The sequence below is a fragment of the Condylura cristata genome, unplaced genomic scaffold (assembly GCF_000260355.1).
Source record: "Condylura cristata isolate star-nosed mole 26May11 unplaced genomic scaffold, ConCri1.0 scaffold00032, whole genome shotgun sequence".
Lineage (NCBI taxonomy): Eukaryota > Metazoa > Chordata > Mammalia > Eulipotyphla > Talpidae > Condylura > Condylura cristata.
In genome coordinates, this window is record NW_004567133.1 from 1,083,466 (window position 1) to 1,110,460 (window position 26,995).

At 50.9% G+C, this 26,995-nt stretch overlaps 1 protein-coding gene across 1 annotated transcript in view; it reads right to left on the reverse strand.

The window, feature by feature from the left end:
- CARD11 (caspase recruitment domain family, member 11) overlaps positions 1-22,710 on the reverse strand; it is a 35,941-nt gene extending 13,231 nt beyond the window's left edge. The window contains exons 1-15 of the mRNA XM_004691916.2: positions 22,634-22,710; positions 17,320-17,532; positions 15,504-15,641; positions 14,140-14,465; positions 11,596-11,775; positions 10,615-10,767; positions 9,701-9,826; positions 8,909-9,106; positions 7,107-7,283; positions 6,124-6,175; positions 4,991-5,073; positions 3,790-3,890; positions 2,714-2,766; positions 720-852; positions 76-277 (exon numbers count right to left, since the gene is read on the reverse strand). Coding sequence (XP_004691973.2) covers positions 76-277; positions 720-852; positions 2,714-2,766; positions 3,790-3,890; positions 4,991-5,073; positions 6,124-6,175; positions 7,107-7,283; positions 8,909-9,106; positions 9,701-9,826; positions 10,615-10,767; positions 11,596-11,775; positions 14,140-14,465; positions 15,504-15,641; positions 17,320-17,532; positions 22,634-22,640 — 2,142 coding nt within the window. The 5' untranslated portion in view covers positions 22,641-22,710. The remainder of the gene's footprint in view (positions 1-75; positions 278-719; positions 853-2,713; positions 2,767-3,789; positions 3,891-4,990; positions 5,074-6,123; positions 6,176-7,106; positions 7,284-8,908; positions 9,107-9,700; positions 9,827-10,614; positions 10,768-11,595; positions 11,776-14,139; positions 14,466-15,503; positions 15,642-17,319; positions 17,533-22,633) is intronic.
- Positions 22,711-26,995: the final 4,285 nt, after the last annotated feature.

Here is a 26,995-nt window from a genome sequence, read left to right on the forward strand (position 1 = left end):
GGTCAGCAGATGTAGAGGAAAGAGGAAAAGCCTTGGGCACGCTGGCTGCCGCCTCCCCCAGCCCCAGCCTCTCACCAGCAGCAGCTGGTAGCCCTCCCGGAGGCCGGCCTTCTCGGCCAGCGAGCCCGGCTTGACCGAGTGGATGAAACTCCCGCTTGCGTTGCCTCCCAGAAGGCTGAACTGGGAGGTGAGGCTGTCGCCGCTCAGTATGACATGCTGCACCAAGGGCCCGGGACCCCGCACGTGCCCCACGGACGTGACAGATGGGCGGAAGGGTCTGGATTGGGGAAGAAAGCAGTGGTTAGGCAGCTCCATTCAGGGCAGGTCTACCAGGACACGCCAGGGGGAAGGGGTCTGGGTGGCAGAGCCTCCTGCTGTCACCGGATGCCAGGGGCCCCCCCGCCTGACCACTCAAATCCCGCCCACCTGCTCCTTGGTGAGTTACTCTGCTCTCTCCCACCCCAGTGGTGCAGCCCACCGATTTTGGGGTCACAGGGGACCTGGGGGCCCACTTCCTTGCTTCCACATGCTGTGTGGCCCCAGGTAAGCCCTTTCCTTTCTGGACCTGTTTTGGGGTCAGGGGAAGTGATGCTATGACTCTGATTTTCAGAGGCTGTGGGGTGTCATGGACTGTCCCCTCTGTAGGCTCTAGGGGTGAATGGCTTTTACACTGTCCCTGCCCTTCACTTCCGCTTTCCCCTCCCACACGACCATGGTACCTTTCTAGAGAGAACTTCCTAAACATGAGGTTGACCTGCTCCAGGTCATAGGCGTCCAGGCCCTCAGACTGGTGGGAGGAGGAGGAAGAGTGGATGGACGGAGGTCCAAAGGAGTAGCGCTCGTGGCTGTCATCTGCAAAGGAAAGGGCCCTGGACGTCCTGGGTGGCCAACGGAAGGAGGTCAGCCCTCTGACCCCTGCTCCTCCTTGTCTGCCTCCCCAGAAGTGCTCCCCTTGGGGAGAAAGGCTTGGAGAAGCGCCAGCAAACGGTGTGACTGCATCAGAGTCGCTGATCTCCGAGGCCCCCAGGGCGGGGAGCATCTGCACTTCCCTGCTCCTAAGGGTCTCCTCTTAGGAGCAGCTGTGGCCAGCAGCCTGGACTGAAAAATCCCCTTTCTGTGTGTTGGGAATTGGCTAAGGTCAGGGGTCTCCATTAGCGGTCGCTCGTTCTGTCTTGGGATTGTGTCTCTGTGTTTTCATCCTGGGGCCACCTTCGAGCCCAGGCCACTAGTGGTCATGGTCTTCTCTGCAACGGGCAGGGACAAGCAGGAAGAGCAGAATGTGGACAACACAGATGCTCTCTCTCACCCCAACTTGGTGGGACCCCAAAGCCCCTGGGGGAGATGCCCGTTCCACATGGCGCAGGCAGCTGGGCTGCAGGACCTACAAACCCTGCTCCAGGCTGATAACAAAGGCTGTTCTGCACAGGGAATTTATCCGACACTGCAAAATGCTTTGGACTGCTGCCCAGAATTCTCTTCCCGGCTCTCCTCTTTCCAAAACTCTTTCAATTCTTCTCATTACCTAACCTCTATTAGGTGCTAACCTCTCTTTAACACTTGATAGCTTCTGATGGTCCCCAATTAAGGAAAGTCACTAATCTTTCATTTTCTCCACTGGCAGTCTGAGCTGGCCAGGGGCGGAGGCTGGGTGGGGGGGACCCTGGAACCAGGGGGCTGGCAGCCACACCCAGGGGATTCTGAATCAGTTTCTGTGCTGCTGGCTCTGTAGGGGCCAGAGGACACTGCCACATTTCAAGAGGAACCCGAGTCCTTTCCGTCCCCTCTTCTGTTCACCCCATCAGATGCTCCCCCCCCCCCCAGATCTGCACATCCCAACTGGTCTTCACCACTGACCCATGGTCTCTGCCAAGGCAAGGATCTGGGGACAGAATCTTTGAGTCCTATGTACCAGCATAAGGCCTGGCATTTGTGGGATCTTGCCATATGCTGGGCTGAACCTAGCTTCTGAGCTGCAAGGGGCAGTGGCTGGCATCCACACATGCTCTCTCTCTGGAGCTGAGCATTCAGTTCTGGCTCTCTGCATGTTCTGGGCCAAGGGGATATCCTCCTCCACAATCCCAGCTCTGGCTACTAATTCCTGGCTCCCTAGTGCAGGCCTGACCACACCTCAAATTGCAGGGCATGAAGAAAAACCTTAATCGCCACCCCCTCGACCAGGCTCCCCCCTCATTCCCAGCACTCGAGTGAGGTTCAGGTTGGTTTACAGCTTAATCCATGAATTTCTTAAGAGTGTCCCTGCTTCTAGTCCCTGCTCCGGACTACCGTTCCTTAATCTCACTAAGACTCCAGGGTCTCCATCTGCAAATTGAAAACAGGAATAGCATTTCTGAAAGGAGTTTTGAGAGTTGATTAAATTGGATCAGGGACACAAGCAAGGACTTCCACAGCACTTGACTAAGATCATGAGCGCCATTGTTTCAAAACGCAGGCCTGACTCCCCACTCAGCAGCTGGATGATCCCTCCTGCCTACAAAGGACACACTCTTCAGAGTGCTTCGGGAGAGACTTTACGTCCATGTACACACGCAGCACTTTCCAAATCCACTGCACATGGTTGCTGAGGGCTGACTGCGTGCCAGGCTCCATCCACCTGGGGGTGGGGTGTCTGGTTGTGTGAGATGTGGCCTTGCTCCTGCTGGATGGCAGGCACCTGCCATACTTGTAACACCACTCAGATCTTCAGGGTACCTACCATCGAGGTCTAAGGCATCGAATCCGCCACTCTCATTGTCTTCTTCAACTGTGCTGCAAGACACAAGGGAGGCACGGAGGGAGCACAAGTGTGTGTGGGAGATCTCATGAGTGTGCGGGTGGTCAAGGGAGGGCAAGCTTCTGGAATGTTCTAGCTTCTGGAACACCTTGTTTCTGGGCAGGAGGGGTGCTGACAGGAAAGTCAGCAGGTGGGTCAAGGGCAAGGGGCTAATGGAAGATGGGCCCTCTACTTGGAGAGTGGGGTGACCTGGCAGGCTTGGGAGGATGCATTAGCTACGTGCGGGGGCTTAAGGAAGGGTTGCTGACAGCTCCATCTTCTACTTCCTACTCGCTCTTCTTCTTTGACAGATAGTTAATATCCACTTCTACTTGGATGGATCCTGAAGTGTTCAATGGGCAGTACACAGCTGAGCACCCCTTCAGAAGACTGGATGGGGCGCGGCATCACTGTGTTCTGAGAGCTCTAAGTTGCCCATGTGTGGTTCTCACCAGAGCAATGAGGGGGATGCCGCCTCGGAGCAGCTGCCACACGTGGTTTGAGAAAGCTGCCTGGGACACGTCCCCAGGTTGGTGAACGAGATGCCCAGACCAGGCTCTGCAGGGCCAGAGAGGTGGAGCCCGCCAGCGCCTCGCTCTGGGTCCTCACGGAAACCACGCAATCATCTCTGACTTTGAAGGGATGTGCTAAATACCTGGCTGACTGGAAACATCTAGATGCCCAGGCATTTTCTTTGTTGGGTCAATGATGATTTCCAAGAGGTGGGAGTGGGGAGGGAAAGCAGGTTTGGGGAGACCATTCATGGGCCCTCTCTCTCTTTTGCAGAAAAAGCCAAGCCCTGTGCCCAGGGATGGAAGAAACTGATTTGGGAGCATCACAGTTTTCATCATTTGATACCTACCGGGTGACCCTGGGGCAGCCATAGCCCGCCCTGAGCCCCAGTCGCCCACCTGTGAAATGGGCACCACCATCCTATCCCAGTTGCTTCAGGGTTGCAGAGGTCTGCACAAGCACGTGGTAGAGGCGTCGCCTCCTCCCGCTTGTCACCTGTCCCTCACCTGCGATGGGGGGCATCTTCCTTGTAGCGTCTGACGATGGAGTCATTCCCTGGGGGCTCAGCCATGATGGATATAATGCTGGAGCGGCTCCGATGTGGCTGCTGCAAACACACACCCAGATGGGTCACAGGTGCTGGCTGTCTACATACCTGTGCCTCCGCGCTCAGAAACATTATATATTCTGGGGCCAAATTTAAGACCTCTGACACAGGCGGTGTGGGTGCAGCAAGCTGGCCTTGGCCAGAGAACGCTGGTGCTCCGCCCGTAGCGGCTGCACCGTAGTCTGGTGCACATCTGCTTGAACACCTGCTCGCTGCCTCTGGAGGGGCAGGGAGGGTGCAGGCAGGAATGGCGGGGGCCCGGGAGCTGAACCGGTCCCTTACCCAGCCCAAGCTGAGCTCCGTGGCCCCAGACCTGTGTTGGCCTTGAGCCCCTGGCTGCCATGTGGTCCTGGAGACCTGGTGGCGGCGATGGCAAAGGATGTCTTCCCCAGCAGCATGGCTGCTGGAGGGTGACCCATTAAAAGGAGGCCTTAAGTAAGAGCCTTGGATTCACACCCCCAGAGCCACACTCAGACAGGAATCATTCATTATCAAATCTCTGCCTCCCCCAGGGCCTGATTTTGGAAGCAGAGCTGACAAGCTTCCCAGAGCATCCCCCGGGGGTTAGAATTTTTAATCCCAGGCCCTCTGCTGCTGGGTGGGGGGAGCGGCAGAGATCTGGTGGTTGGGTCTCTTGTCAGGTGTGGCCCAGGTGGGCTGAAGCAGAAGTGTGGGGGACACTGGGCTGGGGGAGGGATCGTTGAGCTTTTGCTCTGGGGCTTTTGAGACTTTAGCTGCTCACAGCCTGCATCCACCTGCCGTGGCCTCCCCAGGCTGCCGGAGATGCCAGGGGCTGAGACGCTGCAGCAGAATTTTCAGCCGCCTGTGCAATTCGCTACAGCCCCTCGGAGGCCCATCTCTTCCTCCCACCAAGTGTTAAATTGGGAAAGGAGGCGGCAAGAAGGTGTAAATACATCATGAAGCCGTGGAAACATCTTTAAATAAACATAAGCAGGACCTGGGCTGCAGCCACCTCCTGAACAGAGAGACTTCGCAGGTCCCAAGTAGGCAGGAGAGAGGGGTGCTGGGCAGACAGAGTGGGGGGCCCTGGCTCAGGTTCTGAGCTGGATGGAGGAGTGGTGGGGGCAACTGTGACTTACCATCTTGGAGAATGAGTTGGTGATGGGCAGGGATCTGGAGGAGCTGGGGCTGCTGCCCGTGCCTTCTTCCTCATGGCCCCTTTCTGTCGGCAGGAGCGGCAGAGAGGGGTGTTGGCGGGTGGCGAGAGAGAACAGGGGGAAGGAGAAGGGATCTGAGGGCCCTGCGGCTGTGGGCACTTGGGGGTTGTCCTCTCCGGGTGACAGCCTGCAATTTCTCCTAAAGGTGGGGAGCACCTAGTCTTGCTCCCCAGCGTGTCCCTGGCAGAGCCAGGGCCAGGGCTTTGGGCAGGCCATGTCATGGGTCTCTGTGACTTGGCTAGGGGGCCCCACTCTCTGGACACTGGGAGCTGGGAGGGCACACCTGTCAGGAGTGACACTTATCATCTTCTCTGTCCCCCTCCTCTGCCTACCAGAGTCTAAAGGAATACCCACAACGAGATCTGGACAGCCCCTCTCCCACTCCTATCCCCTTGGAGAGACGAAGTCACCCAAGAAGGGCAGAGTGCCGGGCTCCTGACCCTGGCTCTGCTCTGGCCCTGCCTGGGGTGCTCTTCTGGAGATCACGACCCTTGGCCCGAATCCTCCCTTCTCCAAGCCCAGTCTAAACATTCCCTTCTTGGCAGAACTTTCTGTGACCTTCCTCTGACCTCTCACCTGGGTTTCCAAAGCCACTTTTTAACTCATGGCCTGGGCTCTGCAAGTGCTTCCATGCACTGGTGGCATTGGCACTTGGTTCACGTGGGCAAACCCTTATTACTCTCAGGGTTGAGGCAAGGACAAATAACAGCAATTCTGGAGACAGTATGTCTTGGGGAGCCAGGGACTTTTGGGTGAACTGGAAGCCTTCTAGCCTAGAGGCAGCCTGACCAAAGGTGTGGGAGGAGGGTGGCACAGCTCTCCAGCAAAGTTCAGCTGAAATAGTCCCTGTCAGATCCACAGGGAGGAGCAGAGGTGACACTCCTGAGTTGGACATGACAATGAACATTAATTATTATCTGGACACCCCACCGCCATGACGCCCCCCAGGTCTGTCCCATGTAAACCTCGTAGGATGGATGGCTGCAACGGGAGAAACAGATGGACCCAGAGAGTCAGAGTGACAGACAGGAGAGGGATCTGGGCGTCTCACTAACCTTGAGAACCTGATGCTTGCTTCAGGCTGATGGGGGATTTGGCTCTCTGCAGCTGAAAGAGAGGGGAGGAGGGGAAAAAAGACAGAGGACACAAATCAAACAAGGCCCCAGACACATGTCACCGGAGCTAAGGAAAAAAATAAATTGAGGTGTGCCTAGGCTGCCCCTCGTCACGCGGCAGCCTGAGTCGGAGTCTCTGGGCTTGTGCAGGCACGGGCTGTCCATCTGGGGCCGAGGCCGTGCAGACCAGCCTCCCCTGGGGCACACAGTGCAGTGTGGCTCAGGCAAGGCGAGAACCGAGAGGAAGGAGGTGTGTGGAGGAGTGTGACTAGGCTGAGCACAACCTGGGATGTGAAGCAGGGGGTTTCAGGGAAGGACGAAGTAGCTGCCTGGCCACTCTCATCACTAGCTGCTAGAGATTTCCCAAGGGCCTGGGGCTTGCCTGGCCTTCCAGCTGCTACGTTCAGGCAGGGCAGAGGGGTGGGAGGTGGTCAGGCCTCGGTGCTTGCGCCCTTCTCATTGAAGATGGCTCCGCTCACTCACGTGCTCCTCATGGAGCGTCAGCAGGGTGCCCTGGACTCCACTGGCTACTGAGCCCTGCAGATGGGCTTCCTGCTGCAACTCCAGCTCCCAGAATGGTGCTAGCACAGCAATTAATATTAATAAGCATGTGCTAGGTGCTCCAGACTTAGGATGTTGAATACACAAATGAATTTGGAAATTATGCTTATTTCATTCAACCTCACTCTCTCTTTTACACATCTCTTGCATTGATAAGAGATGGGAGAACTGGTCAACACACACACACACACACACACACACACACAACCTGAACTAGCGGGCTCTCTGTCGATAGGGCTGGAATGAGTCAAGGATGTGCCAGGGCCTCGTGTGGCAGTGCTGCATCCCCACCTGCACGAAGGGGCTCCTGATCTCCTCCCCTGCCCTAAGGCCTGACAATGGCACCCCGGCTTGGCAAGCACCTGGATGCCTTTCAGATTCATCCTGCGCTTGGGCGGGTGGTAGGGTGGGAAGTATCTGTTGTCTTCCGGGGACTCCTCTGAGGTGGATGAATCATCAGCTTCCCGACCATTGGTCCTGGGGCTGGCATCCCCGAAATTCTGAGAGATGATGGTCACTGGCAGGTTCCTGGGGAGACTCTGGAGACACAGAGAAGTCGGGACATGAGGAAGGCCACCAGTCACCAAAGGCTCGGCTCACGGTGCTAGCGACCTCTCAGCCACCATGCCTGAAACTCCGGACGGCTGGTTTTCTTTCACGACTGGTGTGCACCCAGATCCCAAGGCTTATATCCTAGCTCAGCTCTGCTCCTGCAGCCTCCCACACCACCTCCTGCCCTCCTGCTGAGAACAGCGCAGGCACTTGTCTTCTTCCATGGTAAATAGCAAAGGGGTTACTCCTAGCAGGCCTCAGCCTTCAGAGCAGATGTACCACCATCACACCCTCAGTTTCCAGCCTGTGCCTAAGCTGCAGATATAAGATAAAAATTGCTGAGTCACTGGACATGGACAAAGCTCTGCCAGATACTGTCCTAACTGCTTTCTATTGTTTGAATATAATACTGTCTAAAGCGGAGGTGCAGGAGCTTTAAGTAATTTCTGTTGATCGTGCTTGAGCCACACAACACCCTTGTGCCACATTACCTCCAAGCCCAAAGCTTTTTTTCTTATTGACCTCAACAAAATCCTTGGAAATCCCAGAATAACAATGGGCCCTTAACCTGTAAACCCACTCAGCCTGCCACCCACTTCGGCCACGTCTCCGGCTGTGTCTACCTCCTACTCTCCAGTCTGGCCAAAGCACACCATGCAACGGTCACCCACTGGCCCCCCAGCCTGGAATATCAGGATCCTCACCTAGTCAGAGGCTATCACAGTTTTCCTTCATGTATTTGGCAGCTGCTCCCTGAGGTTCTACCCTGTACCTGACACCCCGCTAAGGCCCTTGGACAAACTGAGGGGTCCTCATGTAGTATCAGTAAAATCTGTTGAAGGGAGAGTAACACATGGGGTTTTTATTCGGGGGACTTGTGGAGGCCTAGCCCAGTAAGGGATATGTTAGCCGGGACCAGACAGTGGGCAGATTTGGCCAGGTGAAGTCAGGGCGGCATTCGCATTCCAGGGGGAAGTCCAAGGCCAGAGGAACTGCTCCTGCAGGAAGTCTTTCCTGAAACCCGACGGGGGACACAGGGCTCCTCTGGGCTCCCCCAGCACCCTTGATTCTTATAGTTTACCACACTGGGCCAGGAGGTCATGCTCCTGGACTTAGAGTGCTCAGACCTGCACGCAAACACAGGAGCCCTCTGCTCTAAGGCACAGTGGCAGCCGCTCATTTCTGAACACACGCTGCACTCCACCCTGCTCACGAATGTGTCTCCTCCTAGGCACTGTGAGGACGGTGGAAAGAGGCACCTGAAACCCAGGGACTACTGTGTGGGTTTATGGGAGCCTGGGGAAGGCCAGTGCCCGGCCGTGAAAGGGAGCAGAAGCTACTTGGTGAAGTGACCCTTGGGAGGACTGCGTGGGCAAGTAGCCAGGGCAGGCATCTGGTCTGTATCTTCCAGATTCGAGATGAGTGGCTGCACTCATCATGTCACTGGCGCACGGAAAGCTGCAGGCCTTGGGTTATTCCGGGAGGGCTAAGAAATGGTGTGCTTCTTTCTGGCTGGAGACCCGCCACGAGGCACAGCAGTGAGCCGGTCAGCAGGGTGGGGAGACACCTGGCTGCAGGAGCGGGGTGGGGGGTGGGTGCTGCCCATGCCCACCTGGTCCAGGCTGCCGTTGTCCCTGGAGAGGCGCCTGAGCTTGCTTTCCAGGTTGACGATGCAGGCTTCCCGCCGCACCATCTCGATCCGCATCTCATCATTCTTCTCCTCCAGCTCGCGGATCTGCTTACGGTACTTGTCCTTTTCTATGAGGCACTGTGAGTACTGGGTCTGCGCTTCGTCTCGGGAGTGGAAGGCCTGCCGGGGACAGGGAGGACTCTGGTGCTTCACCTGGCCAAACCTCAACATCCGGGGACAAGTGTGGTCTCCTGCTGCCAGGCAGGTGGCAGCCACAGCACTCCCCAGCCTTTGGGCTTGGGGGTGGGGGTGTCACTACCTTCCCTTGGGATATGCCAGGCTCTGTCCTGAGAGCACTGGTGCAGACTCTCCGGGAACCCACTCCCTGCACCTGTGAGGCGGCCTTGCCATCATTATTCCCACTTACAGGTGGGGCTTCCAGGCATGGCGGCAAGGCGTCTGGTGAATGACAGGGCCTGCACTGGCCATCTTACCCTGGAGAGCAGACCTTTAAAGACCACGTGGTGTTGTAGGAGCCACTGGAGTTCAGCTCAGGCCCCCGTGACACTCAGATGCCTGTGAATTCTGAAATTCACAATTCTGAAATTCTTTTTGGGATGGCGTTCATCTTTGGAATGGACATAGGAAAGTAGTTCCTACAGAGTTAATGACATGGCTCTGGCAGCAACGTCCTGACTGACCTGCCTGTCCTGGGCGTGGGCCAGCAGTGCAGTGCGGGGGTGCCCCAGTGTCAGCTGCCCCCGGCGCCCGTACCTGGTCCCGCTCGCGTTCCACCTCGTCCAGCTGCAGCATGACCGTGTTCATGCGGTGCTTGTACATCTCACAGTCCTTCCCCAGGGTCGAGCACTTCAGCTCCAGATCCTCCTTCTCCTCCAGGTACTGTGAGCGGAGGCAGAAACCAGTATGCGCCAAGCCACCAGCGTGGCACAGCTGACTGGCTGGGCCTGGCTTGTCCCTCCCTACATTACCTGTGCCCCTCAGGGGCAGACTCGAAGGACTCACAGTAGTAGGGCAGTTTATGGACTGAGATTGCTGCGAGATGGCTGTGTGTCGTGGGTGCGGTGGGGGCGGCAGTGTGGTGCCACACATGTCCTCCTGTGGCCTTGAGCCCGGAGGGAGACCGGCGCTAAGCTGACACTCACAGTGGTTCATACATACCTACACGGGTGCTGGTTCTGGCTCGCCTAGCGGGCTCACCCAGGGGTCAGACCTACTCCCGAGGACAGTGTGGGGCCGGGGTGCTGGTGCTGGCTTGCCTAATGGGCTCACCCAGGGGTCAGACCTACTCCCTAGTAAAGTGTGGGGCCGGGGTGCTGACACTGGCTCACCGAGCGGGCTCACCCAGGGGTCACACCTACTCCCTAGTAAAGTGTGGGGCCGGGGTGCTGACACTGGCTCACTGAGCGGACTCACCCAGGGGTCAAACCTACTCCCTAGTAAAGTGTGGGGCCGGGGTGCTGGTGCTGGCTCGCCTAGCGGGCTCATCCAGGGGTCAGACCTACTCCCTAGTAAAGTGTGGGGCCGGGGTGCTGACACTGGCTCACTGAGCGGACTCACCCAGGGGTCAGGCCTACTCCCTAGGACAGTGTGGGGCCGGGGTCCCACCAACGTAGCTCAGCCCACAGGCCCCCTGGTGCGGAGCTGCTCCTTCACCTGGGGGCTCCCACCTTGTCCCGTAGCTCCTCCGCCTGGCGGACCTCCTCCTGCAGGTTGTAGATCTTATTGACGAGCTCCTGCCGGTCCTCCAGGGCCTCCTTGCGGTCATGCTCCAGGATGTCCAGGATGGCCTTGTCCGAGTCAGGTAGGCTGCGCTTCCCGGCCTGCGGGGCAGGTGGGCAGTTTTAACTGAGCAGGGGAAGGGGCCGGGCAGGGAGCAAGGTGGATCTGAAAGTTGGGGACAAAAGAGCTAGCAACACACACTGAGAGCAGACTGATTTATGCCAGAGGCAGAGGCAGGAGTCACTGTCTCCTGGGGTCTTTAAGCAGCTTATTATTTAAGAATTTTATCACCTGGAAAGAAGCATAAAACCCACTTCTGCTCAGGAACACCCGGTGCCTATTGTTCTTCCCTAGCTGTTATCGGAACTGAGAGAAGCAGTTGCTGCTCTTCCAACCACTTCATTGGTGACAACAAAGAGGACCGATCTGCCTTCCAGATGCTTCCCCTGAAATATCAGTTCATCTGCTCCGATTAGACTGGGATTTATCCTCTGCTCAGGACCCGGCTGCCAGTCCTGGGAGAGCGGATAATTCTGGAGGAGGGGGAGGGTGCTTTTATCTTTTCCCACCCATGCACCTTGGGGTGTTCTTCCTCAGCAACTTTCTCCTGCATACCCACAGGTGCTTCTGTGTTAACAAATGTGGGGAGGCCTGCAGAGTTTTAATAAATCACAAGGAATTGAAAGTTGAGTTTCTGGGAATCTTTAAGAGCAAGTAACTTTCCTGAATGTATTTTCCCCACGTGTGAACAGAAGTATGAGCTCATATCATGGACTTTCTCTGAGAAGTGGGTGGTGTGGTCACCTTCTCTTTGGGCAGAAAGGAACTAAGGCACCCTAAGACATGATCCTACAGTCAGAAAGTGGGGGCCCTGGGCATCAGGCTGACTCCTTACCCCTCATCTCCCCCGCCATCTCCCAGGCCTTCACCTGTATGATAGACTGCAGCTCCTGGATTTTGGTCTTCAGCATCTCATTCTCCCGCTCCAGTTCCAGAACTTGTTCCTTCTTGGGCCGATTCTCGATGTCATTCTTCAGTTTCAGCGACTGGTTCCTCTCCAGCTTGCACTCCTCTTCCATCTTATTCAACCGGTGCTTTAGCTGATCAATCTATAACACCCCAACAGTGCCGAAGGGAGGGAGAGGTTGGCAGGACACACTCAGAAAGATACAATGTCGTCCAAGCCCACTACCTTTCCAGCATAACCCTCTCTCCTTCTTCCGGTAGGGGACAGAGAAGGACTCCAAGAAATCTTCAGTTAAACAAACCACCACTTCCTTGTTGATGACGAGGTCCTGACCCATCAGTTGAGGATCAATCTAAAGGCTATATGTGCCCTAGGAAACTTGTGGGGTGCACAAGGATAAGGTTCCTAAACCGCTACTTCCCCGAAGCAGGTGATCCATTTCATACCCCTTATGATGGGCTTCAAACTCATCCTCAGAACTCAAGGATCCCCAGGAGACCCCGCCTGTTACTGCAGGTGGTTATTGCCGGGAGTGAAGAGATGGCCGGGAAGTCAGGGATCTGATTTGTTGCTAAGCCTCTCTGCTTCCCCAGCCTGGCTGGTCTTGGTAAAATACCCCCAACTGGAGGCTTTCCAGGGCAGCAAGAAAGGGAGGCACCAAGTATGTGGGTGTCCTTTTTCAGTTCTAGGCCCGTGGGGAGGATGGTTTCAGGAGATCTGGCAGGTCGGGGGCAGAGACAGGGAGAGGCCTGCACCCCAATGGTCTTGAAAGGAGGAATAAAGAGGCAAAAAGCCTGGGGATGAGAAAGGACCCAAGGACTCGGCTGGCCAGATGCTCTTTCAAGTTCCAGACACACATTTTCTTTTTGTTGATATATCTCCAGGGAGACATAATACAGTATAAAATTCTCGGAGAGAAAATAATAAATCTCTGCACCACAGATTAACACCCTCAAATCCTAGACAAAACAGCACAGAAACCTCTCTTGGTCATGCCAATAAAAAAAAAAAAATCCCTTTCTTGGATAATCCAACCTATGTCCAGTGCTGGGTTCAGCTCCCTGGTTCCCAGGCATGTGGCCATGGGCTGTTAGCCTGTGGGGTGCTCCCTGGGATGGCCACCAGGCCAATGATCTCTGAGGAAGTATCTCAGCAATGCTATGGTGTAGGCCTTATTTTCATTGTTACCACTTATGAGAAAATCAAGACCAAGAGCCAACTAAGAGGCAAAGCCAACAATCAGTTTGAACTCAGGCCTATAGGATTTAAAAGCCTCGTGGCATTACAGAAATGCTCTGCTGTCCACTAAGCCACTCACTCAATCCACCCAAATACTAGTGAACTGTTTACCGATCTGGCTGCTTAGACTAAGAGCAAGTGACCTGAGCAGAAATCAGGTTATTTATCCCTGTGTCCCCCAGAGTGCTTAGCACAGTGCCTTGTACATGGCAGGTGCTTAATAAATATTCCAAGAGTTTGTTTTCCACCCGGAAGCCAGAGTTATCCTTTGAGATATAAATCAGCTGTCACTCTCCAGCTCTCGTTTCTCTAGTGACTTCCCATCACAACTAGAATAAATCCCGAGGTTCTTACCACGTCCCCATGATCTGGATCCTGGCCACCTTCTTTTCCTGCCACTGGCTCATTTCACTCCAGCCCTCACTCACTGCCTCTCCTGCTGTTTCCCAAAACACTAAGCCTGCCTCGTACTTGGGGCCCGTCCATCTGCTCCTTGTGCTCCCCCAGGCCTGCATGACTCCTCCTTTTGTCAGGTCTCTGATCAAGGGTCCACTTCTCAGGGACCGTCCCTGACTATCCTGTTTAAATAGCGTCCCTCACTTTCCTTACGCATTCTTTCCTCCTTAATAGCACTTATTACTACCAGCCTAGGCAGGGCCTAGGCTGTGAGTTATGTATCTCTGGAAGACAGCCTGGTGCATGGTGGCACTCAATAAATAAAAGGATTACAATAGTTCAGCAAACTCCCTGCCTTTTCTTCATGTTGGAGATAAACTTGTTAACGATGTCGAACACCAGCTGGTGGGTTGTTCGTTGGTGAGCCCACTGACTGGCTCTCTTTGCCACGCTGACTTCTGTGGGCACGGCTACGAAGGGCAGCGTCCTGGCCTCAAGGACCTCATGTGCTGTCTCTTTGGTGCTCATCCTCCCCCCTCGCAGGGTGCAGGGCCTGCGTGTGCCTGTCCACATGGCCACGCTAGGTAGCTCCTGGCTCCTGAGCAGAGGGAAGCCCCGCTGGGTCCCTGTGTACACGGGTGCACGCACATGCGGTAGACTTGGAGCCAGCGGTGGGATGGCCCACTGAGTCTGTGCACACACGTGTGGGGAATCTAGACCTCTTGGGCACCCCATTTCCCCTAATTTTCTGGGGGTGAACCTCCGGTGGCTTGTATACATTTATCTGCCTGATCCTGCAGGTGATCGGAGCCCTAGTGGCCTTGGCTTGCCCCTGCCCCCACTGGCTGTAGCCCAACGGTGAGCCCCTCACCTCGAGCTGTAGGTCCCGGCTCCTCATGACAGCCATGTTCTTCTCCTCACTGAGCTGGGCATAGCGCATGGCCAGATTGTAGTTATCATCCTTCACCTTGACCAGCTCGTCATTGTAGCTGTCCCGTTCCTCCTTCATCTTGTAGTACCGTTCTTGGAAGGTCAGCAGCTCCACCCTGGTCAGTGTCAGCTGCTTCTTTTCATCTTCCAGTTGTCGGGACTTGGCCAGCAGCTCGCACCGCTGCAGGTCCTTGGCCTTCATCTGCTGCTGCAGCTTGATGACCTCGTTCATCAGGAAGTGAGTGAGGCCCTCGTGGCCCTCCTCCACTGTGGAGAGGGGCACCCAGTCAGGCCTGGTAACTGCAGGGGGTGGAGGGGGCTCCAGACGAGGGGGGTGTCAGTAGTGCACTCATGCATTCACTCACTAAAATTTTACTGAGCGCTTACTACCTGTTAGGCACTGGGGATTCAGGGTGAGCAAAATAGCCTTGGCCCTGGCAGAGTTTAAGGTCTGGTAAGGGAGATAGACATTAAAAAAAGCCAATGATCTCATGTGAATAAAACAGTAGGTGGAGAGGATTTTACAGGGTGAAGGTAGAGGGGATAAGAGAGTGTAGGGGCCAGGCAGGGGGCCAGGTCCGGCAGCGGTGGGGTGGGAGGGGTGCGGTTGGAGAAGGCCCAGAGGTTTGAGCTGAAATGTTAAAACGAAGCAGAAAACACATCCTTGGGAGGTGGAGCAACACTGCCAAGGCTCTGTAGGGAGGAGGGAGGAATCTGGCACATTTCAGGAACTGAAGGAAGACTGAAGTGTTGGGGCCTAAAGAGCGGGAGAGGCAGAAAGGCGAGGCTGGCGAGGCTGGCGAGGCTGGCAGGGGCTGGGCCAGGCGAGGTCTTCACAGGTACGCTAAGGTCTTGGGTTCCGATGGAAGCAATGAAAAGCCACTGAGAGCAGGGGAAGGTGCCAGGGCAAGAGGAGAAAACTCTGGAACAGAGCAGGAATGGATGTGGCGTTGACGAGCTGCAGGGGTCTGGACTGGGGAGATGAAGAAAAGGCAGGAATATTTCAAAGGAAAATTAAGACAAGATGACCAGGGCTCTGACTCATGGGACACTGGCAAGAGCGGGGAGGACAAGGCAAGGCAAGGACAAGACCCCCAGGGATGAGTCTGTGCCGCTCTGCCTGAGCTCACAGCGATCTTCACAAACTTCTCCACTCTGTCACCTAACGTTCATCATCGGGCAGTAAGCGGGCACTCAGTTCAGATTCACAGCTTTAGTGCTGTCTCACTGCTGGACATATGCCCACATACCCACCCCCACAGCACCCCTCCAGAGTCTGAATGCTCTTTTGGCAAAGCCACTCACCCACAATGGTGGAGAACCTCCGGGTGGGTTCCTTCCCTGTCACCAGTTTGTACAGTTCTGGGTAGTAAAATTCCAGGCTCTCCAAGAAGACCACATAACCTCTCTGCCCCTTCGTGTGTAGAATGTCCAACAGTCGACCTAAGGAAAGGGCCCCAACCACTCAGTGAGAAGAAGCAGACATGCTGGGTTGGATGTGAGTCTATGCTCAGTCTTCTCCTGTACTCATATCCTTCAATAACCCCTCAAAGACAGTCTCACTGCATCCTGTCACACCTGAGTTGGTTCTTGGAGTTGAGATAATGTAAATCAAAGTGCCAGGCCTCAGCAGGGATTCGTTGGTGTTAGTTTTCTTTCTCTAAGAAATTGGTAGAACCAGCAAAGTAGAATGGCAGCCACAGGAAATCAACAGGTTCAAAGAGCTTCCCAACTGACCGGTGCTAAGATTAACTGTACAGGCATCAGCTCTCCTGTGTTTGAAGGAGGTTGGCGGTACAATCGCAGTTACGGAAAATATATGTCTTTCTGGGATTGCAGGCCAGAAGATGCACATTTGGGTGGAACAGTCATAACAGGAGGCATAGCTCCATGTTCCCCTTGGGATTATCTATCTGTTCTGGAAAGATTATTAACCTCAAATGATTAAGGTCAATCTAAAGTGATCAGGGGTGTGGTTGGCTGGGCTGATGCAACCTCTCAGCTCGTGCTGGTTACACCCTACATTCCCCAGTTCTCAGTTTCTATCCTACTGGTTCTACTTATGGTTCCATTTCTTGGCCCTTCCTTGGGCATTTTGTTTTCAGATATTTCCCCCCTTGTTCTGAAGCACTACCTTTACCCCAGGATATACACAATAATGAGCTTCATCTTGTGTCTACAGCTTGTTTGGCGATGTTGCCGGGACCACTGCATCGAGAAGGAGTCTAGAGTTATGTCCGAGCTCAGGAGGAAAACCCGCTGTGCTCAGTGATCTCTGACATGTGCGAAGGACAGTCCTAGCACAGACGCCTCTTGTCACCAGCCACACGGTGGGCTGGTGATTTTCAAGCCTTTTAAGCTGTGAGCCGCAAAGGAAATATATTTTTATGTTGTGACCTCATATCCACACACCAAGGCAAATACTCAAAAAGATATATATGTTTGCCTACATACTTACACACACATACAAAACCAAAACAAGTTTCACAAATAGTACTTGTTACTTGTCATGTATGTGACAGTGTCACAGACCCCCCTAGGCCATCTGGAAAACCCTATGGACTCCTTCTCAGGATAATAGTTGCAAACATAGAGAATATATCAGATCACAAAGGGACTAAATTATAACAAAATATAAGTTATAAAATATTAAATTTGTGCTTCAGTATACATGTACTTCTTTATCCATGCATTTGAAAATCAGGTCTAGTAGCTACTGTGATTTCAATGGAGAGATGACTGTAGATGCTACTTTGAGGGTTCTGGAGCAGCCATAATGATTTAAAGATACCTGTAAGTTTCACTGTTGACAAAGTGATGGGTATTACTAATCTATACTGAATTGTTGCCTACCTACATCCACCTGAAGGCAATGTTAAATCTCAGTTCAGGTTAATAAAACAAAAGACGTCGTATCCGCCCTGTCCAAATTCATGGACCCTCTCAGCTCCAAATATGGACAATGTGAAGGGGTCCAAGGAGTGAGCAGAGGAGAGCCCACCCCTGTTTAAAAATTTCTGACTCAGAGAACCTTCCTTTGGGTCCAGTTAACTGGAGCGTATGTCCTAAAGTGGCCACTAGAAGCAGCCTACTCTTTCTGCAAAGTGACTCCCAAGGTTACCTGCCCGGTTGATCTTGGAGGGCAGCATGGGAGCGTTAAGCACTTCATCTTCATCCTGCTCGTCGATGACCTTACACTGGCGCAGGTAGGGGGTGAGCTTGGCGGGGTTGATGTAGCGGCTCAGCATGTGCCGGTTGCACTCCACATTTTCCCACAAGGCATCCTCCTCGTCCTTCAGCGTCTCCATGTAGTCATCCATCTCTGGCCCTCCTCCTTTTAGACATAAATCCCAACAAGGTTAATAAAAGAGCCTCACTGGAAAAGCTCTGTAAACTCCTTTGGAATGATCTCTAGAATATATTGTTAAGTTAAAAAAAAAAGTATAGATGGCATTTCCTTTTATTTAATGTATATGAATATAGATATATATTTGCTTACATAGTAAACAATGGACAGATAAGCCATAAACCTTAAAAAAATATAGGAGGGAAAATTCTGCAGTCATTGTATATCCTTTTTTCTCCAGCTTTTTATATCTTACTAAGAATTTGTCTTTCTGAAAAACTATGTACTATCGTTTTTTATTTTATAATTTCACACAAATATACTATATGCTCCCTCATCTCCTATTTCAACTTGCTCTTTATGCTCTAATTTTTTGAAATTTATCTAGGTCGATACATATAGATTGGATTTGCTTTTTAAATATGCATATACCGTATCATTTACTTTTTAAATGCATACAATTCAGTGGATTTTAGTATAATCACAGAATTGTGCAACTATCACCACAATTAATCTGAGCATGTTTTCATCGTCTCCCAGAAAACTATATAGGCTTTAATTTGTCACTCCCCATTTCCCTCCATTACCTGCCCCTCAGTGTAAGCAAATCCTAATCTGCTTTCTGTCTCTACAGATGTGCCTTTTCTGGATATTTCTTAAATATAGAATCATACAACATGTGGTCTTTTGTGACTGGTTTCTTTCACTTAGCATTTCTTCAAGTTCATCCATGGTACAGTAGTATGTCAGTACCTCATTTCATTTCATTGGTGAATAATTTTTTCCTTGTTATGTATAAAAAATTGTGTTTGTCCTTCCAGTGGTGGATATTGGGGCTATTTCCATTTTGAGGTTAATATGAACCATGCTATGAAGGTTCGTTAACTTTTCTGTATGTAGAGGTGGGTAAAATTGGAGATAACCTGTTTGGGACAGATAGAGGAGTGGAATTGCTGAGCCCTAACATAACACTCCATGTTATACATTTTGAGGTAGTGCCAGACAATTTCCTAAAGTGGTCACACTATTTTATATTACAGCTATATATTAGGATTCTGATGAATCTGTGTCCTTGTCAATACTTGTGACTGTCCATTTGTTTTTATAGTAGTCACTTGAGTGCTGGGTAGAGGGGAAGTGGTACCTTGCCATGGTATTTCCCAAGTGACTAATGATTTTGGATGCCTTTTCATGTGCATATTGGTTATTGTATACTGAGAAATGTCTCTTCAAATCCTTTGACCATTTTTACACTGGGCCGTTTGTCTTTATTATTGACTTGTAGTAATTCTTTATGTGTTCTGGATACAAGTCCTTGGTAAGGGGTAGGGTTAAAAATATTTTATTGCGGCCCTCCCTGGCGGCGCAGCGGGTTAAAGCACTGCAGTAAGAAGCTGAAACCACTTCCGCATGAGTTCGATTCCCGCCTACCCCGGAGGAGACCACATGGCGTGGCAGACCTCTCCTGACCCGCCCGATGCTCCCCTCAACAGTGTACTTCGTCGATCTGCCTGTTCTGTTCCCCGCTCTGTCTCTGGTGAGCCCTCTCACCGCCTCTGAGCCTCTGGCCTGCACCCCAATTCTGTATGCACAAATAAATAAATCTTTAAAAAAAAATATTTTATTGCACTCTGCTGGCTATCTTTTCACTTCATTAAAGGTATTATTTGCAGCACAAAAATTTCAAATTTTACTAATCCAATTTGTGTTTTCTTTTGTGCTTTTTGATGTGTATCTAAAGAACCATTGCCTACCTCAAGGTTATCTAGATTTACTTCTATTTTGTTTCTAAAAGTTTTATACTTTCAGTTCTTACATTTAGGTCTATCATGCATCCTGAGTTGTTTTTTGTGTGGATGTGAGATAAGGGTCCAACTATGTTCTTAAACATTCAGTTGTCTCAGCAGTTTATTGAAAAGATAATTCCTCCGTCATTGAATGTTCTTGACACCTTTGTCAAAATCAGTTGGCCATAAAATAAATGCTTATTTCTGGGTTCTCAATTCTATTTCATTCAGGCATCTGTCCATTCTTATACCAGCACTGTATTGTTTTCATTATTGCAGATTTGTAGAAAATTTTGGTCTGAGTACTCCAACTTTGCTTGAATAGCTGGAAGATTGTTTCAGCTATTCAGGGTTTCTTGAAATGCCATATGTATTAAGGATCAACATGTCAACATCTGCATGAAAAGAAGTATCTGAGATTTTGATAGTGAATACACTGAATATACAGAACAATTGGGAGCATGGTAGTATCAAGACATATTAAACGTTATAAACCATGTGTATGGGTCTTTCCATTTATTTAATCTTTAATTTTTTTCTGCAATGTTTTATAGTTTTTAATGTGAAAATCTCAAACATCTTTTGCTAAATTTATTCCTAACATTTTATTCTTTTTGGTAACATTGTAAATGTGAATCTTTTTCTTAATTTCATTTATGGAATGTTCATTGTTAGCACATAGATATACAATTGATTTTTATATATTGATTTTTCATTCCAAAATGTTACTGAAATAATTTATTCATCCTAACAGTTTGTTAGTGAATTTCTTATGATTTTCTACATATAAGAATGTCATTTACAATTACAGCTAGCTTTACTTCTATCTTTTCAGTATGGATGTCTTTTATTTCTTTTTCTAGTTTAATTGCCCTGGCTAGAACCTCCAGCACTATGTTAGATAGAAGTGGCAAGAGTGGACATTAGTGTCTTGTTCTGATCTTGGAGGAAAAACATTTCATTGGGAAACATGAGGCTGGCAGGGGAAGGGAAGGTGGATAGGAGAGGCAGAAGGGCAGAGATTTGAAAGCATTTGATTACAATTATATCTAGAAAGAGGACTGAGTTCAGAGGTTAGTGATCAAGGACAACTTGAAAACGATACTATTTTAGTATTTATAACAAGCATTTGTCACAGTAGTACCTGCATAGTTGGGAAAAAAATTAACAAAAATGAAAGTGAGGTCTCGGGCAGGAGATACCCTCGTAACCAGTATTTGGCACAACCTTGATGTCTTGTTTGTACCAAATAAACCCTCTGGCCATAGCCAGCTGACCTGCTCAAGGGTTGGGGGGCAATCCACAGGGTGGGCTACAGCCATCAATTCCTCCCCCGGGTTTCATAGGGGGTCAGGAGACAGCAGGTTGGCTCCATGTGTTACGGGGAATCAGCCAGCAGAGCAGCCTGAAGGCTAAGTTGCCACAGTAAAGCAGAGATGCAGGGAGTGGCGGTTATGGAGGTGGAGGTGGAGGGACCAGAAGATGCAGGCAGGGGGACAGTGGACACCTGAGGCTGGTGAGAAGTGGCCGGAGTCAGCTTTTGGGGTACATAACTTTAGGGCCCATCCTGTGCTCTCTGATCCTTGCTCTAGGTCTTCAAAATGCTCCCCATTAATTGGAGTTATTTTGAGAGGGCTTTTGCTACATTGTACAAAAAACCTGAATTAAAAAAAAATATCAGTTTGCTACTAAGAGCAACCACAGATTCAAGTAACTAAAAATGGGGATTCTGCCTCATTCCTCCCAGCAAACTTTGCACAGACAACAGTTGCTTCACAGACACTCCTGACCCTCTGCGGCTCAGGGAGGTACACACCCCTGACAGCAGCCAGGACGGCATGCCCACTCAGGTGGGAACATACTTGCCTTTACTAGTTTTAGAGTCAAGATTTTAGGAGTTTCATTCAGTAAATTATTTGCTGTGTAGATGGGGAGGTCAACGCAAGAAGCTGAGTGACAGATTAGCCATAAAACCTGAGTGGCGAGTAGCCACGACCTGGCCCATTAAGTTCCTTTGACAGTCGAAGGCGAAGTGGGCAGTGAGTGGCCTCCAGGCAGGTGTTAGTGGCAGGTACACTCCATTGGATTCCGCTAGCTGCCACCCGGCCCATTCTTCCCTCCTAGGAGCCCTGGAGATGATGCCCCATATGCCATGGACAAGAATGTTCAACAATGGCATCGTGTATTCAAAACCTGGAGATCACACCCTTGTCCTGACACAGTAGAGAGGAGAGTTCATTTGTGTATTCAACAAAGGCATGCCCTCCAGCCGGGGACGTGAGAGGAGATACACAACTTCAGGGATGTGATGGCGAGCAGAAAAGTCAAGTGCAGATAGTATATGCAACATGAGGCAGTCTGCATGTGTCAAAAACACACTGGTGTGGATTCACAGCAGAACTACACTGGGGGACAAAGGATGATGACTGTCCCCAGGGTGTCCCCTCCCAGGAGGGAAGCCCGGCAGCTGGCACTCGGAGGGACACCCAAGAGGTGTTGGTGACACCAGGAGAGGGCCGTGGGCCGTGTTTATTGTCATAAACACACATATGCACACGTAAAAGCACACATGTCTACGTTTACATCTGAAAAGTTCATGGGCAAAAAAAACTACGAAGAGTGTAATAAGCTTTGAAAGAAAAAGACCGTGTCACACCATTTTGGGTGTGTGAAACACTTCTCAAACACCGCATTGTAAGTCATTCTGATGCAGGTCCACGCCCGGGAGAGACCCTGCGCTGCTGTCCAGGGCTGGGCAGAGGAATGGAGCTTTTGCTTTGAAAACATTGTGCCAGGAAAGCCCTCGGAGACGCGGAGGTGCTGCCTTTTCATGACATAGCTCCCTCCTCGCACCCTTGGCCCGCCTGCGTCAGTGCTGGCCCAGCCCTGAGTGGCTCCCAGGTCGACTCACATCCTAGACCACATCAGTTGTCCTACAGATGGTGGTCAAAGCAGGTCCCAGCTTCCGAAAGAGCCAGGCTCATCCACCCACAGACAAACTCGAGGGCCTGCTGGCCACCTCCCTCCTTCACTCGTTCAAAACATCTATCACGTGGCCTCTGCTGCTGTTGTGATCAAGTTCAAAATCTTTGTCCTGACCCCTGGTGGGCCGCCTCCTGTAACCCCAAGGCCCGGCTGCCCGGCATGCCCCTGTCGGCTTCGCTCAGACTCTCCACACACTCCCGCTCCCTTCCAGGCTGTTGCCTGCACTGCCCTCCCCACGCCACACCCCCCCCGCCGAGTCTGGGGTAAGCCTCATTTTACGAACAGCTTGATATAGAGGAGCGCCGTTTGTGAGGTACCTGGCATGTGGCTGGTGCCCGAGGGCTCGCCGCTGCGCTCTGGATACTGGGGTCTGCCTTCTACTCCTCCTGGCTGGGGCTGGTCTTTCCCAGAGCAGGTCTCTGTCTGGACCTGGAGCAGCAGTGGCTGGGGTCTGTAGAGAGAAAGAGGACCTGACTTTGTGGAAGGGTGAAGGTCAGAAGGAGAAAGAACATTATAGCAGCAAAACGATGCTCTGCCTTGGAAGAAAAGGGTGGCAAATCCCACGGCACACTAGTCTCCGGGGGCAGCGATGCGGTGCCCATGGGGTCAGGAGCTGCTGGAGGAGAAGGGCTTTTGGTTAAGGCTGTGGTCATCCTGGAAGGCGATGGCTGTGTGTCCTGAGAGCTCTGGGAATGGACAGAGGGCAGATGCTGGCCTTGGGGGCTACCCCCGGCCAACATGAAGATCTTGATGTCTTTGATAGAAGCACTTGGTGAGTGGAGACAGTCTAATCATCTACTCATTCACTAGGTCACAAGCACCCAACCACACTCCCGAGCCCAGTAGAATACCCTTCACGGTGATTTATGTCCTCAGCTGCCAGTGTGGACCAGGACATGCCAGGGCACATGATCTGTAATTTCCCCAAGGTGGCATTCCTTACGGTGACTGACAAGGCCATCATAGTGCCCAGTGCAGCCAACCCAGGAGCCCAGCTGTAGCTGTGGGTTTTAGGGGGAACAGTGGGGAGGGGGAAAGGTCAGGGACTTGACCACTGTTCTCATAAAGTGGGGTCCCTGTGGTGGGTGCTCAGGCCGCTGTCCCATGACCGATCGCTCCACTCAGGATGCCACTGTTTAATCAGGAACTTGCTTGGTTTTGGCTTTGAGGATTAATCACAGATGACACCAGATCTCCCAGGGCTGACAGAAGCTGCCCCTGTCAGCTCTGATTGGAGTGAATTGTCAGCGCCTCTGGCCCCAGAGGTAGCTGTGGAATGCTTCTCTGGAGGACACCCTCTCCTTGGCCTCCCCATGGATCTCCTACTCTGCAGCTGGAGGGGACCGCCAGCACTGGGGGCTAGAGTAGGGGAGCAGCTGCAGCCAGCAGGGGCAAAGGAAAAAAAAAACAAACTCTTCTGTACTTGCATTTAAAAAAAAGAGAAAACCTGTGTTCTTTCATAATCAGAAGGAAAGACTTTTCAAAAATTAATCACAGGAAAGATATAATTACAGGAGAGGCAAAAACAGGAGGATAACTTCCAAGTACAACATTCCCTGACCGAAACATCACCTCTCCCATCAGCACTGCTTCATAGTCAAGAAAGTTTAGCCTGCGCGAGGCCAGAGCTCACGTCACTAGCAGCATGGAAGGCAGGGCCTGGACCCAACATTCTCACCCCACCCCCACTACTGGGATGGCTCTCTTCAAAAATCTGCTTTCTAAGGGACTCTAACCAAAAAGCAAACATGTGAAAGCTCTTTAAAATATCATTTTAGGGCCCTCCCTGGTGGCGTAGCGGGTTAAAGCACTGCATTAAGAAGCTTAAGCCACTTCCGCATGAGTTAGATCCCCGCCTGCCCTGGAGGTGACCACATGGCGCGCAGACTTCTCCTGACCCACACCACTGCTCCCCTCAGCAGTGTACTTCATCCCCACTCTGTCCCTGGTGAATCCTCTCACCCTCCGCATCTCTGGCCTGTACCCCAGTTCTGTATGAATAAATAAATAAATCTTAAAAAAAAAATATATATATATATCACTTTAACAAACAAGCTTCATTCGGAACTGAAAAGAAGCTCTAAGATAGCAGATACTGGCTAAGTGTGAAGAAGAACTGCTGCTTTTCTCCCCCAAAAGGAGTGTCTGGCCCCGGTACTGCAGGTGCCCACCACTGGCGTTATTCAAGCCCGGCCAGTGCCTGTCCTCCCTTCACGAGGCCCCTCCATGGACTTGTACATATCGTTTTTGTTGCCTTCTCTTAAGATAAACAGAGGATCAAGGTCCATCTGATCTTGGAGGAAAGAATCCACTGAAGGAAGAGATCAGAAGAGGCAAACAAATACAAGGACCCTGCAGGAAGCAGACAATGCTGAGAATAACAAACTTTGCCAAAACAAGTTGATAATTAAAATCCATTAAGAGATAAGACACTATAGCCACAGAACAGTGTGATAAAACAGTATAAGCAAAGAACAGGCATAAAACAGAACACTTGAAGAACAGGAATTGTCCTGGGCAATTAAAATAAGGTAGCAGAGTTTTATAATCAATAGAAGTTTGGAAAAGAATGTTGAGGAATTGACTCCAAAAGTTCATAAAAAGTTAAAGAGAGGCCCTCCCTGGTGGCGCAGCGGGTTAAAGCACAGTACTGAGAATCTGAAGCCACTTCCGCATGAGTTCGATTCCCGCCTGCAGCCTGCCCCGGAGGAGACCACATGGCGAGCCAGACCTCTCCTGACCCGCCCGCTGCTCCCCTCAGCAGTGTACTTCGTAGATCTGCCTGTTCTGCTCCCCACTCTGTCTCTGGTGAAGCCTCTCACCGCCCCTGAGCCTCTGGCCTGTACCCCATTTCTGTATGCACAAATAAATAAATAAATCTTAAAAAAAAAAAAAAAGTTAAAGAGAGGGGTCTCCCTGGTGGCCCAGTGGGTTAAAGCACTGCACTAAGCAGCTTAAGCCCCTTCGACATGAGTTTGATCCCCGCCTGCCCAGGAGGTGATCACATGGCGTGGCAGACCTCTCCTGACCCGCCTGCTGCTCCCCTCAGCAGTGTACTTCATTGCTCTTCCTGTTCTGCTCCCCGCTCTGTCTCTGGTGAATCCTCTCACTCTCCGCATCTCTGGCCTGTACCCCAGTTCTATATGAATAAATAAATCTTAAAAAAAAAGTTAAAGAGAAGGAATCCATGAAGGGGAGAGGAGCAAGATGGGTATAGAAAGTCTAGTATCCAATCACTAGAAATCATAGAGTTTACAAAGGTTATATTTCCTTTTTGATATACCTTTTGGGATTATGATAAAAATTAAGGGATGAACTTCTTAGAGAAACAATATTAGATGAAGCTAAGAACACGAGTCTTCAGATTTAAAGGGCCCTTTGTGTGCTCAGTACAATCAGTGGGAAATAATCTTCTCAGACTATGACTCTGAAATCTCAAGCCATCAGGGAAGAGAGAAAAACCTCAAAGGTTCCTGAGAGTAAACATCAAGTTACCTGTAAAAACTGGCAATAAGTTTGGAGACAGATCTTTCACTAACAATGCTAGAAGCTGGGAGCTGATGAGGCAATCCTGTCACATTTTTGGCAGAAATAGTTTTTAACCTAGATTTTAGGTGAACTATTATATGCAAAATTAAAGAATAAAATAATACTATTTTTGGAAAGAACTCATAACAGATGTACTCTCTCGTAGGATGCTTGCGGAGCTCTGCTCCAGCAAAATGATGGAACAATGAGACATATCACTTAGAAAGAAGGAGGTAAGTAGCAGAAGGAAGTAAGTGAAGAGTTAGAAGTGGTCGCCTCTGGGGATCATGACTGGGGTGGTGATGACCAGGCTGGGAACTGACATTTTTCAATCCGAGCCTGCGGTACTTGCCAGACTCCACATGACATAAGTATGCGCCACATGGCATAAGTATGCTCAAACAAACAGAGAAACATGTCAAAAAGAAAAAAAAAAGTCAGTAGTAGTTGGAAATAAATAGGGAAATTGATTTAAGTATACAGAATCCATTATCCCCATTTTCTGCACTTTCTCTAGTCTATCCCTCACAATTATTGCAGATAGTTCACTCCACAGGTGTCACTTTGCCTAATAGGCACAGTTACTTTTGACAACATAGGTTCTATTTTATGAGGAGGAGGTACAATCAGCGTGTACAATGGGCGGGCCCAGCAGAGTAGAATTCAATTCAGCATGTCATGTGACCTTAATTAAACTAGCAATGATCACAACTAGCATTTAGTAAGCAAAGCATCTAATCTAAACAATCCAATTCCTTGTTTCCTTGAGTCCATATCTTCCTCTTTATTGCATTATTCCCTCACTTTGCTGGAACATATCCTCCAATAGCTGCCTATGGAAAAGTACATGGTATTTGCTAAGTGCAGACACGCTGCTAAATCTTCCATGAGGGAGACTCATTTAATACAACACCCCCATGAGGCAGATGCTCCTACCAGCCCCATTTCACAGAAGAGGATGTGGACTCAGACACATTCAGTTATTTGCCACATGACTGTCTGTCTCATCTCTGCTCCCCCGACAGATAACTCTGCATGGGGGCTCTTAGAAGATGTTCCACATGCATTTGTTGACCGAATAACTAAAAACTAAATCTTGTATGACATCAAGAAGACTCCAAGTCCAGAGCACTGCACCCTTTAGAATGAGC